At 43.4% G+C, this 27,057-nt stretch overlaps 1 protein-coding gene across 1 annotated transcript in view; it reads right to left on the bottom strand.

The window, feature by feature from the left end:
* prkn (parkin RBR E3 ubiquitin protein ligase) overlaps nucleotides 1-27,057 on the bottom strand; it is a 1,024,997-nt gene that overhangs the window by 476,495 nt on the left and 521,445 nt on the right. Inside the window, exon 5 of the mRNA XM_080200221.1 lies at nucleotides 1,157-1,240. Coding sequence (XP_080056347.1) covers nucleotides 1,157-1,240 — 84 coding nt within the window. The remainder of the gene's footprint in view (nucleotides 1-1,156; nucleotides 1,241-27,057) is intronic.

Here is a 27,057-nt window from a genome sequence, read left to right as displayed (position 1 = left end):
CTCTCTACTAACTGGGACTTCAACAGGTCTGCTCACATCTGTAGCTTCTGGCAGGGAGAAAGTAAAATTTCTGCTGCAGAATGGCGTGCTGCAGTGTTTTGAAATCTTGTCAGGTGGCCTGGGAGGCCTGGAGGTTAAAGTGCCCAGGCCTCTTCAGAATTTGCACAGCTAACAGGCAGGAATGCAGATATTGATCACAGGGCTACTTGAAATCACCATGCCAGGGGTGATCTTCAGGTCTGCCAGGGCTAGAAGGGGCAGTCCAGCCATGACATTCCCATCCCAGTAGAGAGTGGCAAGGTCAACTCTTGCCCCATTCTCGGTCCAGCCACTTCCCAAGACCCTAGAGTGACCTATCCTCTGCAGACTGGCAGCAGAAATGGGGAAAGTAGTCACTGGGCCTACCTCCTTAAGTTTTCTCGAGGCCCAAGGCACCACACCAATGTGTCAATGCCAGGGTGCCAGTGGGGGAATCTGAAGAGGAATGAGGGGGCTGAGTGGGGCATTGGGTCAGATAAACTTACTTCCTATGTGATGTGGGGGGAGGGTGCCTTTCATTGCTGAGGGAGTTGCTGGTGCTTCCTCAACCCTTAGGGGTTCAACACGCCAGGTCCTCATTTGTGAGTGCCTATACTAAAGGCAAATCCCAGAGGGTAGGTGGGTGAGTAGTGGAAATCAGGCTTTCAGTCCACTAACTGTATGTTAACTGGCCGATTTGAAATTTATTGGGTTCTCACCTGTTGTGCCCTCTTGTGCAACCTGATTTTTATAGCTTTACTTTTCGGTGGTTGTGCCTTCAGCTGCCTTAGCCCTGAGTTCTGGAATTTCCTCCCTAAAGCTTGCTACCTCTCAAACTCTCTTTTAAGGTTTCTCTTCATGTGGCCCTAAGTTAAACTTTCTTCCGTACCACCCCTGTGAAGTATCTTGGGGTATTTTAGTATATTAAGAGCATGAGATAAATGTCAGTTAATGTTGTTTTGGGAACGAGACATCAAAGAGAGGAAAACAGCATTTTGTTTCAAAATGCTGTTTCTCATTCACAAGAACATGTTATCACTGTTCATAATTTTTCTGTGGCCCAAAAGAATCTAAGGTGGGTGATCACCCCACACATTTGAATATATAAATATGCCATAAACATGAGAATTGGACTTACAGCAACAGTTCCCTCACAATCTTTTGCTTGACACACACCAGTTATCCTATTTTTTTCCAAAACATCCTCCCAGCAGGATGGGTCCTACAGAGAAGAAAAAAACAGTTTTGTAAACTCTTCAACATTTCAAAGCATATGGCAAAGTCACTTATAAGCATTTTGTGAAATTAAAACAAGGACCTCACTAAAACTTGAGCTTCTTAGTATTTCTGATGCTGGCAAGTAGGACATCTGCTCAGAAAGAAAATAATTTAAATTGAGCTTAATGGAAAGATTTTAATTACTGAGGTGGATAGCTCGAATTATGAATTTGCCAGACCAGCCTTAGCAGAAAATATGTTGCAATCTTTGTTCCTTTGGTGCAGCATGGAGTCAGGCCTACCGACCCCAGAAGCAGATGGTGGTCAAACAAGGTGAGCTGGCTAGAAGACCCGTCTTGGTTCTCCAGGACACTGTCCCAGTTGTGTTTGGTGTGTGAATGGCGAGGGCCGTTAGGTGCTCTGGCCCTCACCATTCACACACCAAACACTTCCCATGCCACCTCCATACAAACTAAGTCAACTAAGTGGCAACTCATCCCCCCAACACCCCTCCATCCACTCCCTCACCACCACCATAACCCCCTCATATCCTCCATGTCAACTCATGGCCATTTATCGCCCACTTAGTCATTATATAATATCTAAAGAACCGAGAGCCATCTTGTACCAATGGCATTTGGGAATTGCTCAGAAGCAAACACCCATTCTCAAAGCTTATTTTTGAGAATAAGATTGTAGTGCCTACAAGTCTATAAACATTAAAGAACCAAAAACAGGGGCTCAAAAATTTCACGATGAGAGGAAACTGGAGTAACCAAAGGAAACCCACGCAGACACGGAGAGATCGTGCAGACTCTGCACTGATGGTGACCCAAGCCTGGAATCAAACTCGGGTCTCTGGCACTGTGAGGCAACAGTGTCGTCAACTTTACCTTTTTTCATGTTGGAAAAAACTTTCATTTTGTTTACCTCAACATAATTTTCACAAGCGATCCACAATATAAGATAAATTTGATTTGAAATTACCATTGTTTTGTCTGTGAGCAGAACAGCCTTTTTGTGCATACTAAATATGATAAATAGCTGGAAGTTGAATCTGAGCTTTGGTGGAGGGGTGTTGGTTGTGGAAAGGTTGGAGATCAGGGCACCTGGGAAATTTCCTGCTCTTTGAATTCTGCCATGGGATATTTAATATTGCCTAAGAGAGCAGACAATGTTCCGGTTTAATCTGATGCGTGGATCTCCAAAAATACAGCATCCTCTCAGTACCACATTGAAGTGCCAATCAAAATTATGGGTGGGATTCTCCCAAAAAAATTCTAATTGTCAAACTCGGGTAAGAACTGGGGTGAATTCCACTGGTTTTTGCTGTGATATTTTCAAATCAATCAGTGTTCAAGGTCTTGGATAGGACTTGAAACCACAGCCTTCTGACTGCAGAAAAAAAATGTTACAACAAAGCCTGGCTGCCTTTGTGCTAATTGAATCTGGGATATAAATGGGGAAACCAGAAACCTTGTTGTGAGGAAATATCAAGGTAAAATACATCAGTGAGCATGCAAAAGGTTACATTTGACAGTTCCAGACTAAATAATGACCTTTGCTGTTGGCAGTGTCATTGATTGACACCTTGACAGGTTTTTTCCAGATTAAAAGCAGAGGTGAAGAAGGAGGAAGGGACCCACTGTCTTAACACTGTCAGCCGTTGTTAATTACAAAAATGAGAAACAAAATAAGTTGGAAAGGAGACAAAGAGACCACAGTCATTTCATAGTGGAGATGAAATACAATAATGCAACTTTTTCTACTGTCTCCCCCACTAACCTTCTCTATTGCTGTTCTGTTATTTATCAGTGGACTTTACCAGCTGTCAGGTAGCATTCTGAGAAGTGTTGCGCATTTATCAGCTAAAGCCACAGCATAGTGGAATTTTATGGTTTGGAAATGGCAAAGCACAGATTTCACACAAGTGATATTTTGGCAGTCATAAATTGGCACATTTTACTGCACAGGATTTTGCCTTTTAAAGTCTGTGAGCACACAAATGGGAAATGCAATGGTGGACTACCACAAATTTTCATGTGTGCTTTGTGCTGCTGGTTACTTCCTGTGTGGCCTGTGTGTCATCACTGAGTTAGAATGGCACAAGTAGGTGCATTCCCTCCTTGTGCCTCAAGACCTTGAATGGATGTTATCATAATATCAATCAGCTAAATGGGCTAATGCAACACCAAGATATCAAATTTGGTCAATGTATTTGTAGGCAGTATCTTTGTAATCATTCCTGAAGTAACAGGCATGAGGAAGCATTTTATTTTGCAACTGCAACATGGAGGCACAGTACTTGAATGTACAAGATCTTCTCATGACCAGCATCCAAGATGCCCCTAAATTTGTTGGGCTTAAAAAAAGATGTGAAAGCATAAGTTTCAGCATCTACTTGCCATGTAAAATTCAACAAAGCCTGATCAGTACCGCATCCTCAGCAGTTGTTCATCCGAACCTTTGCCTCATCATGAATCCTTCACTCTTCAACCTGCACATACGCTTCTTCAGCCACTTAGCTCCCATTTTGACAAGGATCTCAAAATCCCAGAACCTCGGTGAGCCCTGTTCCAGTGACATTTAAATGGCCACTCAATAAGTTGCAGATGAGGCAAAGGTTGTGGAAGCACCATTTAGGATTGCAGAAGCAATTTGGTGATATTTGCTACATATAATAAGGGGGGAAAGACTTGTGCCTCATAGAAGAATGAGGGCACTCACTTTGTCTGTAACATGATGACACGATGAGGAGACAGAATGTGGAAGCACTGCAAGGAGGGAGGAGAAGAAGGGCTCTCTATAGAAATCAGACATAAAACTTTCTAGCTTTGTTCGTTTTGGTGCTGTTATTATAGTGAAAGCATATATAATGATACACATAAATACAATAGGCAAAACATTTCTGAAGAATATTCCAATTGATAGTTCACCTAATGAGGATGATCATTACGACTGACTTGCAATTGTAGCCTTTATGAATTAGCTGTCCTTCTTAATCCATAGATTTCACCTTGTTTTCTGGAAGATTCCAGTTCAATACAGCAAAACAAATAATGATTACTGGTAATGTAGATTTGGAATTTTCTGCATTTTTTTCATTCGTTGAATCAGGAATCTTGAAATAGTTCTTGTGGTTAAGAAAAAAGGTGTGAAATTTGATAAACTCCACAAATGGGAATTTTGGAGCTTTTTGGAAAAAAATGGAGAATTTTGTTGGAGCTGATGCAGCCAGCTCCAACAAAAATATTGAGCTGTTGCATATCTCAGCAGGAGCTTGTCAAAAGTAAGCATACATTACTTAAAGCAATCCTGGCATCTCTTAAAAAGGAATTCTGATTCAAGCAGGTGCTGGAGGTCAATTTACAACTGGTTCTGACCTGAAAAAGACACAACAATGTTACAACATAGAACATGGCTATAATATTTTCAACGGTGCTCTGGAAACCTTGATGAAGGAGGTGCAATTGAGGGGAAATGTGGTCAATCCTCAGGAGGCCAGAAAGATCCATAGCCAAACTGTGAGAAGGTAATAGGAGCAGAAAGCTAGCTAGGTTATTACCATGAATTAACTCCAAAGACCGTGACAGAGTGCTGCAAAAAACTTTAATGATCTCACAGGTGGTCGAGGTCAGTAAATGTATCTTCAAATGCAATATCCCACCAATGATCCACTGGCCTCATAAATTACTTATTGCACCACATCCTTCTCTCTCACTCACCTGTCATCAGGATTCAAATGTAACACTGTTTCACTGCAACTGCACACAGTTAGCACCACTGCAAGGTCACAGCCACATTGTCACAGGTTGCGCACAATGCCAACAATCCAAACATTACGATGACATAATTCAAACACATCGCACTACACTTATTGATATACTACTCTCCCCCTCACTGGAGGGCAAGCACAGCTGCACATCCCTATCCCCATGGAAAAGATAGTGGCTACCATGATTAAAGTGGCTTTGCAGTGGTGGAAATGAAACCACAAAAAATGCCTCTCCTCACGTTTGATTTGTCCCTCATCTCATAATTGCTTCTGATACAGAAGCTGTACCTCCTACATTCACCAACTCCACATCTTGTCCTTGCACCAGAACTTTCCTTTTTCCTTTGCAACTTTCTCTTTTCATTTATCTAAGAATTGCCACCTGGTAGGCAATGGTGGAATAGCAACAGATGGAAGAGTATGAGTGCAATGATAATGAAGAAATTTCATCACTCAAGCTCACATTTGCAGTGAACACCTAGATCTGAAACTGCATATATTTTAGTCTCTAAAGTTTAGAGGATAACTTAAAAGCAGGACGTACACATTGTGAGTCACAGAACATAAGTAGCCTGCAGTCAGGAGAGAATGCAAGGTTAGCACAGCTGCCAGTTTTCTGAAGGGTGACGACACATGGGTTTTGCTGCAGAGGGTTTAATTGAGAAATTTAATGGGACAGGCTGTGGAGGAAAGTTGGTGGATTTGCACAATGAAATGCTTGGTGCATCAGCAAGCCTGGCATAAAGCCTGTGTGAAATTCAAGGAGTATGGAAAAGTCTGACATCAATTTTGCAGAAACTATTACGTGGAGTTTTGAGCCCATCCTCTTCAGCGTAAAAATGGTGATCACCTCCAGACTCATCCACTGAAGATAAGCAGCCTTTTATCAACATGTTGTAGCTACTGTGTGGCATTGTGTAGAGGGATTAGGATGGGCAAAGGCACACAAAAAAAAGCACTACCATAAAATACAAAAATGACCAGTTGATATTTTTATGCAATATAATCTCCCTTTGTCCTCCTCCTTATGTTCCTCAGCAGCTCATTGTGTAACTAGCATCAAGGGCTGTCTCTTCATGATGGCAGAGTTGTGCAGCATGCAGCATACCACTACAATTCTTGACACCCATTCTGCTAAGTGTTATCGGGCTAATCCATAGCTGCCCATGCAACGGAAGTGTTGCTTCAACACAGCAATGATCTGCTCCATAATATTGCATGTGACTTGCACACTGGAGTTATTTACCATGTAGTTAACAGATAGTCCTTGGCCCCTAGTAGCTGCCATTTCATTTGTTGTGGAGACTCAAATGCAGATGGCACAGAGAACAGCCACAGAATAAAGGCATCATGGCTGCTGCCAGGATACTGATCATTGACCTGCATGCTTGGTTGTTTACAGTCCTGCACAGTTGGTCTTTGAAATAGTTCAATCCCTTTCTGTTTTGGTACAATCCAGAGGTGACATGCAGTGCCCACAATATTGTGTGTGCAGTCAATGGCACCTTGCACCATGGGAAAGTCTGCAATTCATGCATAGCCACGTGTTGATTGGCCTCTCCCATTACTCATGGCACCTTCCCATGCAATTGCAGAAGGTGTAATACCTGCCCCTTTACCTCATCTATGCTGACCTTCCAAAGTCCAAAACATTCATTCCAGGTTAAGCAGCGTTTCACTTTCACCTCTTTCAATTTGATGTATTGCATTCAATGCTCCAAAGTTGTCGCCTCTATATCGGAGGGACCAAGCATAGACTGGGTGATCGCTTTGCTGAGCACCTTCAGTCTGTGCACAATCAGGACCCTGACCTTCCAGTTGCTTGCCATTTTAACACATGATCCTGTTCCCATGCCCACTTGTCTGTCGTTGGCTTGCTGCAATGTTACAATGAAGCTCAACACAAATTGGAGGAACAGCATCACATCTTCTGGCTTAGCATTTTACAGCCATACAGTCTCAACATCGAATTCAGCAGCTTCAGATGATTAATTCTATCCTACTTCGACCCCTTTGTTTTTGTTCTATTTTATTTAATTTTTATTGTTCTCTACCTTTTATTACTTTATTGTCTTTATTTTTCTTCCTCCCCAACTCTCCCCCCTACTTTATCCCCCAGTCATCAGTGACTTACCTTACACAACAGTGGACAGGAAACTATGAAGTGCTCCAAATATCTAAAACTCGAGCATGATGCATGGGTAGAGTCATCATCAAAGTCCAAATTTGTGTGGGTTAGGTGGATTGACCATGCTAAATTGCCCCTTAGTGTCAGGGTCAATGCATTGGGTTATGGGGATAGAGCTTGAGTGGGATTATTGTCAGTGCAGACTCGATGGGCTAAATGGCCTCCTTCTGCATTGTAGGACCCTATGCTTCTATCATCACAGCCACTGGTAATGCAATCCTCTTCCTGCTCTGAATTAGCAATTGGGGCTGCAGCAATCAGCAGATTTCAGTAAGGGCATCCTTACATGTAGACGTCTGGTATACTATTCTTCACTGAGATTCAAGTAGGAGAACATCTCCCTGAACATCCTGAGTATATGCAGTCTCCTGCTGACAGCAGCTTCTCTTTTTCTTCTCATTCCTCTTCTAACAGCTTGCTCCACCCTGTGTGCATTCTTCTAACCATGCTGTAATGTAAGGTGAATGAACCCTTCTGCACCTATGTCTAGGAGTAACTGGATGTGCAAAAGTCTTGAAAGTAGGACCAACTCCTTCAGTACCTGCCAAGTCACACCCAGTAGAGTTCGGCAACTTTAAAAAACCATAGAGAGCACAAAACATTTGTACATTCGCAGCAACAATCAATAGAAAATCAATCAGCAAATAACACAAGTGTAGTTGATGTTTTTAAATGGTGCTGATAGTGGTGGGGTTCCTCACTACTACTGAATGCATATTCAGCCGTTCTTCATTAATAAATGGAGTTAGCTGGAACATTGAGCTCCAAAATGGCAGTACTGATAAATCAGTAAAATATATTTGTTGAAAACACGACCTTCTGTCAATCAAAGCAGTCGAGGAGGAGATGGGAACATTTTCCCTCTCAAACTGAATGCTGCTGAAGTTTTGTTTTTAACTAAAAATGTTTCTGAGTATTTAAATCACTTCAGGTTATTACACGAGGGATCCCGAGCAGTGCTTTCTTCAGTTTTGAATATGTAGGAGCACTTTTCCCAATGGAAAAGTACTCAAATGCATCTCAACACTTACACAATGCTAATCAATATAATGGTCAACTTACCTTTGCAGGACAAAGTCCTATGTTCAATCACTGCAGTTAGAATACACTTAACTTGCAATATAGCATCTACCTACTGAAACTGAAGGAACAATTTATTTTTCATATTTCAAAGCCTGACAATAAAAGAATCCCAGGAGAAGGTGGCTGCTGTTGTTTTTGGTTATCTAGTTGCGACTGGGATTCTCATGGTCGGTGCCTCCTCTGTGAGGCTGTGAATCATGTCTATTTACAGAAGGGACCCATCTCCACAAAAATCACAGGGATGGAGGGATTTAATCAACTTGTCAAAAATCTAGGCAAATATTTCAATGACTTATCAGAACCAATAGAGAAGTGCTTTGTGAGTCAGACTTGAGATTGGCACAAGTGCCAGGGGGCCAGGTTATCTTTGTGTGAATTATTCCAACGTGGCTCGTCATTGGAATCTAACCCAATTGTTACTCCCCACTTTCTCAGCCAGTAATATAATGCACATGAATTGGTAGTACTTGTTGGAGTTTTTGGGATGTTGTATCACATCATTGTTGGTCAAAGAACTCAAGAGTACAAGCACAGAAAGAATCATGCTCAAGTTGGACTTACTTAAAAAACAGGTGGTCAAGCATTTTCCATCAGCAGGGTGGCACTACTGCCTCACAGTGCCAGGGACCCAAGTTCAATTCCATGCTTGGGTCAATGTCTGTGCAGAGTCTGCATATTGTCCTTGTGTCTGCATAGGTTTCCTCTGAGTGGTCCGGTTTCATCCCACAGTCCAAAAGACATGCTGGTTAGGTGCATTGGCCATACTAAATTCTCCCTCAGTATTCTCGAACAGGTGCTGGAGTATGAAGACTAGGGGATTTTCACAATAACTGCATTGCATGTTTATGTAAGCCTACTTGTGACAATAATAAATAAACTTTAAACTTTAAAATCAAGTCAGGCTAGTAAATAGTCAAAAGCACAACCCTGCACAAGCACCTCAATGTTACCAAATGACAATATCTGTTATTTGCTCTGAGGCTTATAGAAAGTCTTGAAGCATACGGCTGCAAAATCTCACGATTGATTATGCAATGGCTGCCCAGTAGTCTTAAGTGAAAAGGCATGACAGCAATGAGATCTTGGGATGACACAGCCAGATTACGAATGGCATCAACGAGTGTTGCCTATCTCAGCTTCAAAGTGTAATTGAGCTCTCTAACATTCCTGAAAGCCATGCTCGTCAAACTAATTTGCCATAATTGCGTTAAGCTTTAACAATGTCAGCTGCCTGCATTCTCAAAGTCAAGGGGAGGGGTGAAAACTCATGTTTTAAACATTAAAGGGTGGGTGCTTAAGAGGGAATGTGTCAGCATAATAGCCGGAATCCAGCACATGCCATAGAGGATACAGTAGTCCTCACAGGAATCCAGTTGACTCTGAACATAAGAACATAAGAAATAGGAGCAGGAGTAGGCCATCTAGCCCTTCGAGCCTGCCCTGCCATTCAATAAGATCATGGCTGATCTGTCGTGTCTCAGTTCCACTTTCCCGCCCTCTCCCCATAACCCTTAATCCCCTTGCCTATCAAAAACCTATGTACCCACGTCTTAAATATATTTAGCGAGGCAGCCTCCACCACTTCAACGGGCAGAGAATTCCAGCGATTCACCACCCTTTGAGTGAAGAAGTTCCTCCTCAACTCCGTTCTAAACCGCACCCCCCCCCTTTATCTTGAGGCTGTGCCCTCTAGTCCTACTGTCCTTTCTGAACAGGAAGAGCCTCTTCACCTCTATCCTATCTATCCCATTCATCATCTTATATGTCTCAATGAGATCTCCCCTCATTCTTCTAAACTCTAATGAGTACAAGCCTAGTTTATTCAGCCTCTCCTCATAGCTCAACCCCCTCAACTCCGGTATCAGCCTAGTAAACCTCCTCTGCACTCCTTCCAAGGCCAAAATATCCTTGCGTAAGTGCGGCGACCAAAACTGCACACAGTACTCCAGCTGCGGCCTCACCAGTGCCCTGTACAGTTGCAGCAAGACCTCCCTACTTTTATATTCAATCCCCCTCGCTATGAACGCCAGCATCCCATTCGCCTTCCTGACCACCTGCTGCACCTGCAGGCTGGGTTTTTGCGACTCATGCACAAGGACCCCGAGGTCCCTCTGCACCGTCGCCTGCTGCAGTTTTTCGCCATGTAAGTAATAGTCCTTCCTACCATTATTCCTACCAAAGTGGACAACTTCACACTTGCCAACATTAAATTCCATTTGCCATTTCCTGGCCCATTTGCCCAGCCTATCTAGATCCTTCTGCAGACTTTCCACACCCTCCGCACAATTTGCCGTTCCACCAGTCTTGGTGTCATCAGCAAATTTCGACACCATACACTCGGTTCCCTCCTCCAGATCATCTATATAAATGGTAAATAGCTGAGGCCCCAGCACCGACCCCTGGGGCACTCCACTAGTCACCAACCGCCAATCCGAATAGCACCCATTGACCCCCACTGCCCATGAGGATGGGCAACCATTCAAACTGCCTATCAGAACCCCCTATAAAATTGCGCTCCAAGATTTCCTAATTAGGAATAATAGATGTTATCATTCGGTAATATTGAAATGGTTATGCAGGGTAGCACTTTTGTCTCGCTTTGACTAATTACTAGCCTGACTCAATGGAAGATGTTTGACAACCTGTTTCTTAAGTAAGTCTAATTTGAGCATGAACCCCCTGTGATGTAAATATTAAGGGACGGAACAACCAGATGGAAGACCACAGGTGTCTCTGAAGGAGTGACGGCATTAACTGGGGCTGCACAAGGGATGAGGTTAAGAGGGCAACAGACATGAGCGAATGCTGCAGGGTTCAGGAGGGCGACAGACATGAGTGAACACTGCAGGGTTGTAGGGTTGACAGCATCCAGGGTCAGGAAGGCAAAAGGTCTGAAGGTAACCTGATTGTCTCTTTCTCTCTCTCTCTCATCCTCGCAGCATTTGGAGAGCTCTTTGGATGGAGCCAGAGGAACTGGCAATTCTGCTAATAACTGCGCTGGAGGAGCACAGACTCCAGCAGTTACAAGAGGCCATACCCAGGGAGAACCCAGAGCCAGGAGGCAAAGGGACCACAGGGCAGGTTCAAGGGCTGGCTGCAGTTCAGGCCAAACAGGGAGCTCAAAGGCGAAGATGAAGGAGTTTGAGAATTTACAGGACCCAAGTGTCCTTCACGAAGCTGAAACTTGCCACCGGAGACACCACCTCACAAGGGAGACAATGCAGCACCTGTTTGATTTTCTTTCAAAACCAAGGCCACATGAAGGAGGAGGGCACCTGCTACCTGTGGCTGTGAAGGTCACAGCAACCCTCAACTTTGACACCACAGGATCTTTACAAAGCTCAAAAGGTGATTGGGTGGAATTTCGCAGTTATCCATACACAAATACATTCATGGTGTCACAGATGCACTCTATACAATGGCATTGGACTACATTAATTTCAACCTGGACCTGGTCCATCCGAACAAGTGGGCTGTGGGATTTGTTTCTATCGCTGGCATGTCACAGGTGCAGAACACCATCGGTGTGTGTTAATAATTCGTACACTAAGACACTTGGATCATCATGTTGTCCGACAGTTCAACATGCTGCAGCCTTAGTGATCTTCTCTGCACCCAAGGCCGCAGGCTGCTCCAAACACATCTCATTAGGATACTGGACCTGGGGTGTCCTTGCGCATGCATAGCATTTTAATGCAGGAGGGTGATGACAACTTGCAGTGAGGAAAGCTCTTTGATGCTCCTCAAAGGGTGACTGTCTTTGGCTGATGTCTGACTCCTGTCTGTTTGCTGCCAACATACTGACTCCTCAGCTCATGTGTGAATGAGGGACGACGCCACATCCATTTGCTCCCTAGCATGAGAGGGAAATAAGAGGCTAGGGTGTAATGTTCACTGATTAATGGCAAAGTCCTTCCAGGATGTATTTTATTCTCTGATTGAGTGGATCTTACCGTTTGTATTATAGTGAAGGCCTGTGGGAAGAGCTGTGTTCAGATGGGATGAGGATGGGAGGAGGATGGGAGGAGAGGCAAAGAGAGTGAGACCTTATGAGGTTTTTAAAAGGTGACTTGTGTTTTTATGGCAAATGACTTTGATCTACAATTATGAGTGCTTAACTTCACCCTTTCCTACTTCATGCTCCTAAAGCTCCCTCATCTTGAGAACCCTCTCACTATGTCCAGGTGTATTCCCAGGATGCACATCAGAAATGGAGGCGCCTGTTGCCTTCCACACCCTGTTGCCTGAGATGGCCTTGGCAGGCATCGTCAGAAGAACCTGGATCTGGAGGGCCCCAGCCAACATTTGAAACTATAGAAACCCTACAGTGCAGAAAGAGGTCATTTGGCCCATCGAGTCCGCACCAACAACAATCCCACTCAGGCCCTATCCACGTATTTACCCGCTAATCCCTCTAACCTACACATCCCAGGACACTGACGGGCAATTTAGCTTGGCCAATCCACCTAACCCGCACATCTTTGGACTGTGGGAGGAAACCGGAGCACCCGGAGGAAACACATGCAGATACAGGGAGAACGTGCAAACTCCACACAGACAGTAACCCAAGCCGGGAATCGAACCCAGGTCCCTGAGAAGCTCTAGTATCAAGCAGGGGCAATTCCGAGGACCAGGTCACTTCTATAATCTCCTGGAAGGAAGGCCCCAGGGGGTGCTCTAGTGCCTCCCTCTTCCTCTAGGAGCTTGTGGGGCCCTGGGTTACTCTATGGGATGGAGGGGCAGCTGGAGAAGCTCCAAAAGTCTTAATGTCATCTTGCGGCTGCCAGTCCTGGGGGCCCACCAATGTTTGCACCATGCTCTTGAACCGCTCAGCGATGGCCCTCTGTGTCTGCACCATGCTATCAAAGCCCTCAGCCCTGGCCCACAGGGACTGGGCCATGCTTTGGAGTTTTCCAATCATGGCTCTGATATCTTGCGCCATGCTTTCCACAGCAGTAGGCACCCTTGTAATGTTGGCTTGAGTGCCACACAATGGTGGCAGCATCTCCTGAGACTGAAGGTTGTGGGACTTCTGCATTCAGCCTTGCAGTTGCAGGAATGTCACTGACAACTGTTCTTTGTATCTTTAGCAGTTAAGGGATGAATGTGTCCAGAGGACAACATCTGGCTGGAGCACAGCTGTGTCCTGGGATCCAGCAGACCTCCAACTGTTCAATCTCTGGGATGTTCCCGTCTTCACCTGATGTGCATCAGAGGCTGTGTGGTGCTTACCATAGAGTGACCCAGAAGCATTCTGGTAAGTTCACCCACTGAGCTGTTTGTCTCTATGATGTTGGATAATGCACGTAATAGATGTGATTCTTCATCACTATTCTCCTTGGAGATCTCCTCCAAGGTGCTGTCGAGGGTGCAAGGGAGCCTCTGCTGGATGCCTGAGGTACATCAGTTGGTGTTCCTGCAAGACAAGGGACATGGTTCTAGTACAGGGCCTGGTCAAGGGTTTGGACAGTAGGTAACTCACTTGAGACTGGCTACCTGGATGAAGGCGCAGAGGCTCATCATTTCTCTCTTGCAGGACAACCTCGCACTCTGTGCAAACCTGCACCTGGTCCTCTGCTGCAAATTCCAGGGCCCTCTCCTTGAAAGGTATCAGAACCCTTAATTCCGGCACAGCACTACCCATTCTCTCCCTCTCAGCAGTTATGGGCTATATTGTCCTGCAGGAATACAAAAGGGGATTTTGTGAACTGGAAACCTGGTGCATTGGAAGTTGAGGACATGTGATGAATGGCACTGTGCCTAAGCAGGAATGGGCTCTGATGTGCCAGGGATTTGAGGATCAAAGTAAGACATCAAGTACAGAGAACACATGTATTCATGTAACAGCATGTGTATTCAAGATGACATTCTGGGGGAAATAGAAGGGTTGAATGCCAAGGGAGACAGGGGGCTCTTACTCTTGCAGATCGAAGGAGGCCATTCATTTCTTTTTTCATTAAATCCTATTCTCTTGGTCATGCTGCTGGCACTGACCAGTGCTGCCACCTCCTCCCAGGATGCATTGGTGACCTTGCCTCCTGCCAACCCATGGTTGGTGACCATCTCTCCTCCACGGTGTCCACTAATTGAGTCAGGGCTCTTCTAAGAATCTGAGAATCTGGGTCTTCTAGCTGCCATTCTCCTGATTTGAATGACAGTGAGTGTTGTGGAGCCATTTAAATGCAGTTTAAATGATTAAAGTGCTCAGATGAACTCCTATGGCAGATGAATCAGTCACTTTTGACTCAGGTGTGGCACTTTATCACGTGGGGAAGAAATATTTCTTTCTAAGTCCCAGAAAATAGCAATCCAGATCATACCACCAACATCAGAAAAAAATCACACCAATTTTCATGCCTGAAATAACATTTTGTTTTTTTTTGGGAAATTTCCACCCAGGTTTGTGTTGAAGATATCACCAAGACTATTTTTTCCTAAAATCTCATCTGATACGTAAAAACATTAAACCTTTGCCGAAAGTGCGAAGCCCCTAGCAAGAATTAATTAAACCTCAAACTGTCTGCACAAGGATAAGAACCTTATTAATTCATCTTATTTTACTGCACTTACCTTGTAGCCATTGTATATTTGCAGTAGCAGTTTTTCAAAAGTAGGTTCAATTATAATTTGATTAATCATTCTCAGTAAAGTATTGTCCCACTCAATTTCATTCTATTCTAAGATATTTTTCTTCTCATTCTGGCTACTATAAAGGACAAAACAATTTTGGATGGAATCTAATTTTATAAAAAAGCTGCTTCTGAGCTGTCATTTCACATCTTAAAGGAGAACTCCACCAGAAAGAGGCCAAAAGGCAGATTATTGAAGATTACCCACAGTTTGAAGCTAAAATCTGCTGAGAGAGTCAGGGGAAAACCTAGGTTTTAATGGCAGAGCTAAAATATTGCTTGGTTGTAACAAAGTGTAAATTTGGTTGGCTCAGCTCTTCTTTTCCCCTGATGTACGTTCAGCTTCACAAATTTTAATTTTCTTTAAATTAAGACATCTAGATAAAAAGCCAATGTACACAATGCAGGACCCGTTCTGAGGATCCGAGTTTGAATCCTGCCATGGCAGATGGCGTAATTTGAATTCAATAATCTGGAATTACGAGTCTACTGATGACCATGAAATCATTGTCCATGGTTGGAAAAGTCCACTTGGTTCACTAATGTACTTTAGGGAAGGAAATCTGCTGTCCTTACTGGGTCTGGCTTAAAAAGCCACAGCAATATGGTTGATTCTCAACTACCCTCCAAGGGAATTTTAGGGTTGGACAATAAATGCTGGCCAGCCAAATGCCCCCTCCCCATGACTAAATAGAAAAAAAACACCGAGGTTTAAAAACAACAGGAGAAAGAACAGGACAAATACAAATGTCAGTTGAGGCTTAGAGGTAGCATATCAGCACAAATTCCAGACTGACACCCCAACGGTACTGAGCATTTATTGGATACCTTCAACCATCCCTCAATCCTCCTAGCCCTGCTTTTTGCGACCCTTGAGCCACCTACTGTCATCTTTGGTCGACTGTCTATAAAACTAGAGCTGCCATAGTCAACAAAGGACTGCTCCCCAGCACCCTGAATCTGCCCCCCATCATACTTGATCTGCTGTCATTCTCCAACTTCTATTGCCTTTAAGCTGCTTTTGGTTACCTCGACTCCTCAGCACGACCATGACCTGCTGTCAATCACCCTTGATGTCCTCTCTCTCATTCTTGAGCTGCCTTCAACAGATGTTGTTGACCTTCCCTCTGTCATCCAGCACCATTCTTAGAGCCACCATGACCTGACCTCCTTTCCATGGTCAGCCACTCCCCGATATTCATGGTCACATGGCCACCCAATCTCAATGCAACAGCTTAGGTTCCTCAGCATTGGTCCAACAAAATACAGGGAAAGCAGCTCCTACTCATTGCGAGTCCACCAGGAACACTACCTTGCATGCTGCGCCTTTAAGCTGACATGAATCTGAAAGTATGTGTTCCTTGTTTTCTGTCAACGTACCAACAAAGATACAATTTAATCTGGCAACCATGTGTTTTAATGAACATGTGTGGATTTAAAAAGGTTCCAGCCACTTGCTTTTGGGAACCATGATCTACCTTTAATCCATTGCCAACTAATTCCCAACTTTCATCTTATCATTGGGAAGTTGATATTTTGCCTCCTACACAATTAAGTGTCCCTGCCCATCTTGTTTTGTACTCCCAAGAATTTCACTAGGTTCATCCTAAAGGGTAGTAGAATTTTGGAACTTACTGCTACAAATTGCAATCTCAGATTAATCGTTAATTTTAAATATAGGTTGAAAGATTTTTATGATCTAAAGATATTATGGAATATGGAGAAAAGTTGAGTAGGTGGGTCGCAGATCAGCCATGATCTCTTCTTGTGCTCCTATTGATTCCATATCATTTTAAAAATAATTAAGATGAAACTCACCCTTGCAGTTGTAGATGCTGGCTAGACCACATCCATGTTTTGAAAACCTGAATGGAATCATCCTGCATCAATTCTACTTAGACAGCCCAATACCTAGAGAGGGCTCAATGCAGTCATTTGCTCCAATTTACCATATTGAAGGCATATATCACCTGTTCTAGGTAGCTGCAACATGGCCTGACCTAATCTCAAGCATTCATGGGTACAGGTCTCTGATCTCCAAAACTGTGACTCATTTTGCTTATTTTGCAAGGATAAAATTGCAAAATTACAACTTTCATTTGTACCCCACCTTTGACATAGTAAATACATTTCCAGGGACTTTGACAGGAGTGTGCTCATACGAAATTTGACACTGAGCCACATAAAAAGATATCGGGTGAGGTGACTAAAAGTTTGGTTCACAAGGTCAGTTTTTAAGGAGTGATTTTAAAGGAGGACAGAAATGCAGAGCGGCAGAGATGCTTAAGGAGAGAATTCTCTCCTCACCCAGTTTTTCTTTCTCTTTCTCCTCCCAGTCTCTCTTTCTCCTCCAGACTCTTCAACACTGTTGTCTTGGAGAGAGTTCAGTGCCTAGATAGCTAAAGATATAGCTGGTTAAGGTGAGACCATGATATCAGGAATGCACAAGAGGCCAGGATTGCAGAACTCAGAGATCTGCAGGGCTGAAAGAGATATAGCGGTTAGGAGGTTTCTACTACAAAAATGTGTAAATTTTCCCGCTATAGTATGAAAGTGTTCACGCTGGTGTATGCTGCATCACAAATCTGGAAGGGTAATGGTAAATGTGTGACAAATGTACAAAGGTTACCTTGTGTTGTTCCAGAATCTTATATTGTTGGATTTGGTTCCATAAAATCCATACATGACTGGACACAGACCTCATCTCTCATGAAAAGGCTGTTTATTGTATCAACTATTACACTTTCCCAGTATAACTCAGCAACTATAAGCACCACTGAAAATGGTGATAACAAATTTGAAACCACTTGTGATAAACAACTCAAGTGATTTTTACCTACATAGATCATGGACTTTATCCGTTGCTTGGGGATTGGAGAGCAATGTTAGATCACAGGCAGTATATCTGGTGTGAAGAGATAAGAGTTTGACATTAACCCAGGTTTCAACAAGCTGGAATTCTGGATCCTCAGAAAATAAGTCATTTGGTTATGGAATAAAAATGTGTGGGCGCCAATTGTAAGATTCAGTCTAAGCTTTATTAAGTAGGATTTTCTCAAAAATCAAGACAAATGCTATTGATCTTGTAATTAGAGCTTCTCTATGTAACCCTTTCTTCATTCATTAATGGGATGTGGACGTCACCATCTAGATCATCGTTTATTGTCCATCCCTATATGCCCTTGAGAACTTGGTGGTGAGCTGCCTTCTTGAACTGCGGCAGTCCATGTGGTATAGGTACACCCACAGCGCTGTTAGGGAGGGAGTTCCAGGATTTTGAACCAGCAACAATGAAGGAATGGCACTTTGTTTCTAACTAAGGGTGGTGAATAGCTTGGAAAGAAATTTCCAGGTGGAAGTGTCCACATGTGTTTGCTGTTTTTGTCCTTCCAGATAGCAGTGGTTGTGGGGTTGGAAGATGCTATCTATGGAGGCTTGGTGAATTCGGCAGTGAATCTTGCAGATGGTACAAACTGCTACCACTCTGCATTGGTGGTGGAGGGAGTGAATGTTTGTGGATGGTTGCTGATCAAATCTGCTTTGTCCTGGATGGTGTCAAACTTCTTGCATGTTGCTGGAGCTGTATTATCCAGGCAAGTGGAGATTATAGCATTACTCTCCTAACCTGTGGCTTGTAGATGGTGGACAGGTTTTTAGGGAATCAGGAGGTGAGTTACTCACCACAGGATTCACAGCTTCTGATTTGCTGTTGTAGCTACAGTATTTATATGGTTAATCCAGTTCAGTTTCTGGTCAATTATAGAATCTTAGAAAACCTACAGCACAAAAAGAGGCCATTCGGCCCATCGAGTCTGCACCTACCACAATCCCACCCAGACCCTACCCCCATATCCCTACATATTTACCCACTAATCCATCTAACCTACGCATCTCAGGACACCAAGGGCAATTTTTTAGCATGGCTAATCTATCTAACCCGCACATCTTTGGGCTGTGGGATCAAACTGGAGCACCTGAAGGAAACTCACGCAGACATGAGGAGAATGTGCAAACTCAACACAGACAGTAACCCAAGCCGGGAATCGAACCCAGATCCCTGGAACTCTGAAGCAGCAGTGCTACCGTGCCAGTCAATGGTAACCTTCAGGATTTTGATAGTGGTGGAGTAGCAATTGTAGTGTCATTGAATGTCAATGGATTCTCTCTTGTTGGAGATGGTTATTGCCTGGTACTTGTGTGGCATGAATGTTACTTGCCACTTGTGAACCCAAGTCTGAATATTGTTGAGGTCTTGCTGCATTTGGACATGAACCGCTTCAATATCTAAGGAGTCACAAATGGTGCTGAATATTGAGCAGTCATCAGTGAACATCCTCACTTCTGACGTTATGATGGAGAGGAAGCCATTGATGAAGCAGCTGGAGATGGTTGGGCCTAAGATACTACCCTAAAGAAAGTAATAAAAGCTTTCAACAATTCTCTTCACATTATAATATATGGTGAATTGCTTTCAATTGGGTGTTATTACAGCAACAAAATAATTCATTCAACATTGTGAGTGGAATCATCTGGGCCTACAAGCAGTGGGATGATTGGTAGGTGGAGGAACTTAATTTGGTATGAAGCCAAAAATCCATTTCCTGACTGTGGAATGAACTTTTGCAATTATGTTCCTGGGATTTTAAGGTGGAATGGACTTCTAATGAACAATGTCAGGAAGTTCTTTTGTATGAATTAGCATGTCATGCATGCTCATCAATAAGCTGACTTGCAGAATTATGCTCTCCCTCCAAATTAAGCATTTTACTAGCAAGAAGTTAGACCATTCCCATTTACGACTGTAGATAAGAAACTTGCAGCTGGCAGGGTAAAGTAAAAGTAAAGTTCATTTATAAGTCACAAGTAAGGCTTACAGGAGTTATATGAGTAAGAGTTACACGACTTCTTCCATGATTAACAGTGAGTTACCACTGTATTGTCCTCTTTGGAAGCAACTGTAAATGCCAGCTTACACTTGAGGCCACACAGTGGCAGTGCAAGTTGCATTGAGGATGACTAAGGGAAAGAGGAAGAAAGATAGGCTTAATGAGAAAGGGTAGAGTAGTGGTGGGTAATTGTAGAAGAGGCAGTGTAGCTATCCAAGGAGGAATAGGGCAGGTTATCCGGGGAGGAATAGGACAGGATGTCTGGAAAGGGACAGTACAGGATGTCCAGGGAAGAATGGTGTAGTGCGTCTGGGGAGGGATAGTGCGGGATGTCCGTGGAGGGATAGTGCAAGGTGTCCGGGGAGGGACAGTGCAGGGCGTCAGGGAGGGGGTCATGCACAGTGTCCGGGGACGGGACAGTGCAGAACGTCCGCCGAGAGATAGTGCAGGATGTCCAGGGAGAGGTAGTGCAGGATGTCTGGGGAGGGATAATGCAGTGTGTCCAGGGAGGGACAATGCAGGATGCCCGGAGTGGGTTGTGCAAACATTCTGGGAATGGATACTGCAGGCTATCCATGGAGGGATAATATAAGGTGTCCCATGGCCAAGAACGGCAGGCTGATCTGCTCAAGTGGGTGTTGACCATGTTTTTGGTTGGGGAATGGGCTATCAAGGGTCAGTGCTGGGACCACAACATTTCATAATATATATTTACAATTTGGAGGGACAAATTGAAGGTACTGTTGCTGAGTTTGCAGATGATAGAAAGATATGTGGAGGGACAGGTAATATTGACGAAGCAGGGGGGACTGCAGAAGGACTTGGACAGGTTAGGAGAGTGGGCAAAGAAATGGCAGATAGAATACAATGTGGAAAAGAGTGAGGTTATGTACTTTAGAAGGAGGAATGGAGGCATAGACTATTTTCTAAATGGGAAAACGCTTAGGAAATCAGAAACACAAAGGGACTTGGGAATCATTGTTCAAGATTCTCTTAAAGTTAACACGTGCAGGTTCAGTCCCCCAGTTAGGAAGGCAAATTCAATGTTTGGCATTCATGTCGAGAGGGCTAGAATACAAGACCAGGGATGTACTTCTGAGGCTGTATAAGCCTCTGGGCAGACCCCATTTGGAGTATTGCGAGCTGTTTTTGACCTCCGTATGTAAGGAAGGATGTGTGTTGGCCTTGGAAAGGGTCCAGAGGAGATTCACAAGAATGATGCCTGGAATGAAGAGCTTGTCGTATGGGGAAGTGTTGAGGACTCTGGGTATGTACTCGTTGGAGTTTACAAGAATGAGGGGGGGATCTTATTGGAACTTACAGGATACTGCGAAGCCTGGATAGTGTGGACGTGGAAATGATTTTCCACTAGTAGGAAAAATTAGAACCAGAGGGCACAACCTCAGGTTAAAGGAATGATCCTTTAAAACAGAGATGAGGAGGAATTTCTTCAGTCAGAGAGTGGTGAATCTGTGGAATTTTTTGCCGCAAAAGTCTGTGGTGTGGTCATTGAGTGTCTTTAAGACAGAGCTAGATAGGTTCTTGATTAATAAGGGGATCAGGGATTATGGGGAAATGGCAGAGGAATGGGGATGAGAAAAATGTCAGCCATGATTGAATGGCAGAGCAGACTCAATGGGCCGAGTGGCCTAATTTTGCTCCTATGTCTTATAGCCTTATGGTCTTATTATCTAGCAGTGATGGTAGCAGAGAGGGGTGAAAGTGTGGAGCCGTGGCTGTTGAGATTTGGTCCAGCTCTCTAACCATGCGTACAGTGCAGCAAGGGCTATGTTACAGGAAGTCACTTCAACCTCCCTCCAGCTGCCCCTTCTCTTCAGGGAGTAGGGAAGGTGACATCATTACTGTTGGCAAGACACCATGGAGTCTTCATCCCAGGATACTTCTTCTCTCCTACCATCAAACGTTTAAATGACCTACCTTACATTAAGCTGATTTTTCTCTACACCCTAGCTATGACTGTAACAATATATTCTGCCCCCTCTCGTTTACTTCTCCCCTATGTATCCTATGAACAGTATGCTTTGTATGGCACGCAAGAAACAATACTTTTTGCTGCATCCCAGTACATGTGAAAATAATAAATCAAATCAAATCAGGATGCCCTGTTGCTCCATCTCTACTCTGCCAGTGACCCAATGCCTCCAGCAGGTTAGAAGCACCTGGCTCGTACAGAACTCCCACTAAAGTCATCACAATCAACAGAGCATGGCAGGCAGCAGGCTGCTTCCACCTCAGCTGTGAAAGTTGGGGCTGCAGCTAGACTTAGTAATAGGAAAAGATAAAGATAAAGAAGGATAAAGAAATATTAAGGGCACAAACGTAGCACATGTGTATAATCACTGTAAACATTAATCCAATTGTAAATAAACATATATATATAGAAGTATATACGTACATATAAAATGCATATAATTGCACCATGTTAATGCTTATGGTATTTTCATTATGCTGCTAGTTGCTGAAATGTTCTCATGTCTTTAAGGGGGCATCATACTTCATTATCTAGCACATTTGGAACAGTGTCTGAAAAGAGAAAGGCCTCTCTATCTGTTAAGTTACCTTCTATCTATGTACCGACCACTAACTGTTGTGGTTTAAAGGAGCAAAAGGGAAAACACCTATACTGGAACACTCCTGATAGGATCTTCTCCTCCTGACTCCAGAAAACTATCCTGCGTCAAAGGAAAATATTGTCATTTGCACGGACAGCAATTCCACTAGGAATTCATTTGGGAAATCACCTGTGGAATGATCCCAGGAATTCATGGATGGTGCTACCGACTGGAAAGAAGTTATATTCAGCTCCTTTAAAAATTTATAACTTAACAAGAAAATACTGGGTACAGTATTTGGGGTACCATGTGAAAATTGCTACACCTGTTCTTACCAACCATTTGGGCCTGAATGACTCACTGAGCCTTTCATTACCGTAGATTACAAGAACTGTCAATGTTGGGAATCCCTAGCTATTTCCTTGACTGTACACTCCAGCATGGCAAGATACAAATTCTTTGGAAAAGTTAGGACTTTTAGGTCTTGATCTAATATGTGATCATTCTTTTGCAGCGGTATCAAAGTTGCAGTGAGATTGCACCTGAAGAACCAAGGATCTTTAGTCCAAAATGGTGAGCAGAAGGTAATAATAAATTTTGAAATTATATAATTGGACTTGCAGAAAGTACACAAAGTCAAAATTGTAATTGTACATAAACAGACATGACATAAGAAAGAAAGTCTTGCAGTTTTGTAGCACCTTTCACAATCTCAGGAGGTCCCAAAGTACTTTTTAACCAATTTGTTTTTGAAGCGTAGTCACAATAGTAATACAGAGAACATGGTAACCAATTTGTAAACAACAAAATCTCACAAACAGCAATGTGATGATGACCAGATACCGACCAGGATACTGGATGAACCCCTGTTCTTTTTCAAAAAGCACAGCTGGATCTTTGGAGTATATCTGAAAGAGCTGACAACCTCAGTTAGGGTTTATAATACTTAATGTGCAGGACTGTGTAACTAGCATCTCTGATAAAAAAAATTACATAAAAAATTATGTTAAAGAACACTTGATTAGAAGTCAAGGAGGAAAATATTTATGGCTTCAGCAGTGTAATATCTAGTCATGAGTGGTTGCACATAGTTTAAGTATGTATAATAAACCAATTACTGTTTGAACATACCAATGTCTCAGTAATCATTCCTTGGCTAGACTAACCAATATTTCATCTGAAAGAAGATAAACTCTCTCAGTATAGCACAAATAATGCATACAATCCTCTTCCCAACAGATGAAGCTACTGGGAAAATTAAGGCTCCAGCTAAAACATTTCCAAAACAATGGAATATACTGTCTTGTTTTGGTCATATGAATAAAAATGTTCAACAGTATCCGCAGTCAATCTGATAATAATTTGATGAGAAGAAGTTTCTTTTCATAGAAACTCTACAGTGCAGGAGGAGGCCATTCAGCACCAACAACAATACCAGGTCTTATCCTCGTAACCCCACATATTTACCCTGCTAATCTATGCATCCTAGGACACTAAGGAGCAATTTAGGATGGCTAATGCATCTAACCTACACATCTTTGGACTGTGGGAGGAAACCAGAGCACCTGGAGGAAATCCACCCAGACACAGGGAGAATGTACAAACTCCACACACACAGTGACCAAGCCGGGAATCGAACCCAGGTCCCTGGAGGTGTGACACAGCAGTGCATCACCATGCCACCGTAGTTTTCTAACTCAAACGTTCTTAGCAATGTCTGGGAATTCTCAAAACAGAGTACAATGGCCACGTGAAAGAAATCTAACAGCTCAGGGTTTTAGCGTGTTGGCTTATACTGTCAGTTTGAATTGATGTACTACCAAAAGTGTTGTTAGATATCTCAACCAAAGCTTATAAATATTTTATATTACACTGTTTGCGAAGAAAGAAATAACTTGTACTTATATACTGTTTCTCATTAACTCAGTGTCTCCCAAAGTGCTTCAAAGTCAATGAGATACTCTAGAAGAATAAAAGCAAAATAATACAGATCCTGGAATTCTGAATTTCTTTCCTTTATTCACTCATAGGATGCGAGTGTCGCTGGTCCACATTGCCCATCCCTATTTGCCCTTGAACTGAGTGGTTGCTAGTCCATTTCAGAGGGTAGTTAAGAGTCAACCACACTGCTATGGATGTGGAGTCACATGTAGGCCAGACTGAGTAAGGATGGCTGATTTCCTTCCCTAAAGGACATTAGTGAACCAGATGGGTTTTTAAAACAATTGATGATGGTTTCATGGTTACCATTACTGAGATTAGCTTTCAATTCCAGATTTTACTAATTGAATTTAAATTCCACCAGCTGTCATGGTGGGATTTGAATCCATCAGCCAGCATCCTGGACTTCTGGATTACTAGCCCAGTGACAAAAGCACTATACCACCATCTCCCCCCTAAATAAAAGTATTGGATAAATACAGTAGCTTTGGCAGCATCTGCGGGGTTGCTGCCAAATACTCTGACAGTATCAGGAAACCTGACAACTGATTTACAAACAGCAAGGTCCCACAAACAAAAATGTGATTCTAACCAGGTAATATGTAATTCATGCTATTGGTTGAGGGTAAATACTGGCTAGGACAATGGAAATAACAGTGCTATGAGATCTTTCATCTTCACTTTAACAAACAATTATGTCTTCAGTTTAACATCTCTTCCAAAAGATAGCATTGGTAGTACAACACTGCTTCTGCATTGCATTGAAGTATCAAATCGGACTATTTGCTAAAGTTTCTGCTGGGTGATTTGAACCCACAATCATTCAACTCATCTAACACAGTTTTCACTGTGCTGTGATTTAATACTGGCCATTCCATCTCACTCCTGTCAGAGTTATGATGGGATTGCACATGAAGGGTCATGGAATTTAGACCCCAAAGTCTCAGGAACTTAAATCACAAAATAACTTAACTAGATAACTAACCTAGGAGGTGGTTACAGAACTGTGTCACCTGCAGGATGACTTGGAACCACATACAGGTGAAAGGATGGTGCTGCCAATGGCCATCAAGCTCACACTGACATTAAGCTTTCAACTGGCCAAGCAGTTCAGATGTGAGTGGGTGACACATTCAACAACTATGCTGTCTATCGATGTTTCTGGGAGGGAATGGTGACAAGAGAGGCAATACCAATATTATGATGATGCAGGGTATTTCAGTTGGTGAATGCTCACAGTTTTGACATCAGAATGCTGCCTTCATTTTAAAACAGCCTGCTATTCTCACTATCTTGGTGCCTCTAAGATGGCTGCTTGGAGGCAAAAGTTACCCCATATACATGTGGTTGATGACCATCCTCTGCCAAGAAACCATGCAAGGACAAAGAGCCATGAAGGCACTAGGGATACCTTGGTACAGACAATCCATGTGCTCCTGGTACTTACGCCACTCAGGAAGAATCCTCCAGAATATGGGAAAGCAGATCTATGAGTTTGCGTTGGCCTGCTTTGTTCTCCACAATGTTACCATCATGAAGGCGCAGTCCTTGTAACTGGAAATCCATTGGTCACCTCATTTGGAAAAGGAAAATTAGGAGGAGACAATGACGAGGCATCTGGTACACATTTGATTCAGAAGGCCCGAACAAGAGTGCCTGTTCAGACGCTGCTTATAATAGGATGCTTCACCACTACGCGCAGGATCTTGAGCGTGCAATCTTCATGTGCGAGATCACTGGAAAAGGCTCAATTTTTATCAAAAACTGAAAATAGTGAGATCGCAATCTCCAATTTTAAGAATATAAGAACATAGGAAATAGGAACAGGAGTAGGCCATCTAGCCCTTCGAGCCTGCCCCGCCATTCAATAAGATCATGGCTGCCCATAATGGGCATGAACCTGATTTAAATAGATTTGAACAAATTTAAATATAATTATACAGTCTCCTCACCAAATAATTCACCTCACTAAATTTTCATACTTCGTGAACATGTCATATCTCGCCAATGTGACATCATGTCAGCAAGATTCTCAAGATTTATTCAAATGTAAACCTCTTGAGGGGATCCCTCTGGGAATGTAGAGGTAAGTGTAGAATCATCGAATCTCTGCAGTGCAGAAAAAGATCATTTGGCCCATCGAGTCTGCATCGACTACAATCCCTATCCTGTAACCACACTTGCTGCCTCACAGCTCCAGGGATCTGGGTTCAATTCCTGGCTTGGGTCACACTCTGTGTGGAGTTTGCACATTCTCCTCATGTCTGTGTTGGTTTCCTCCAGGTGCACCAGTTTCCTCCCACAGTCCAAAGATGTGCGGGTTAGATGCACTGGCCATCCTAACTTGCCTTTTAATCTCCCTGACACTAGGCGGCAATTTACCATGGCCAATCCTGCACATCTTTGAGTGTGGGAGGAAACCAGAGCACCCAGAAAAAACCCACGCAGACATGGGGAGAATGTGCAAACTCCACACAGACAGTAACCTGAGGCGCTGTGAGACAGCAGTGCTAACCACTGTGCCACTGAGCTGCCACTGTATAGCCCTCTGTATAGCCTCTGGGGAGGATTGGCATGGCCAAGCAATGCTCTGGAAATGCACCCTGGCACTGCCCTCTGGCACAGATTGGCACAGTCAGGTTGACATAGGCTATACAGGATAGGGGTGTTGAGGATGATTAGGGTGCAAGGGGGACGGGGATGCCAGGGAAGTGAAAGAATGATGGGGATGATCAGGGGAGGGGAT

Source organism: Carcharhinus amblyrhynchos, chromosome 12, assembly GCF_965287045.1.
Source record: "Carcharhinus amblyrhynchos chromosome 12, sCarAmb.v2.hapA, whole genome shotgun sequence".
Classification (NCBI taxonomy): Eukaryota; Metazoa; Chordata; class Chondrichthyes; order Carcharhiniformes; family Carcharhinidae; genus Carcharhinus; species Carcharhinus amblyrhynchos.
The sequence above is the reverse complement of the archived record's forward strand: the minus strand, read 5'-3'. Positions and strand labels throughout refer to the sequence as shown.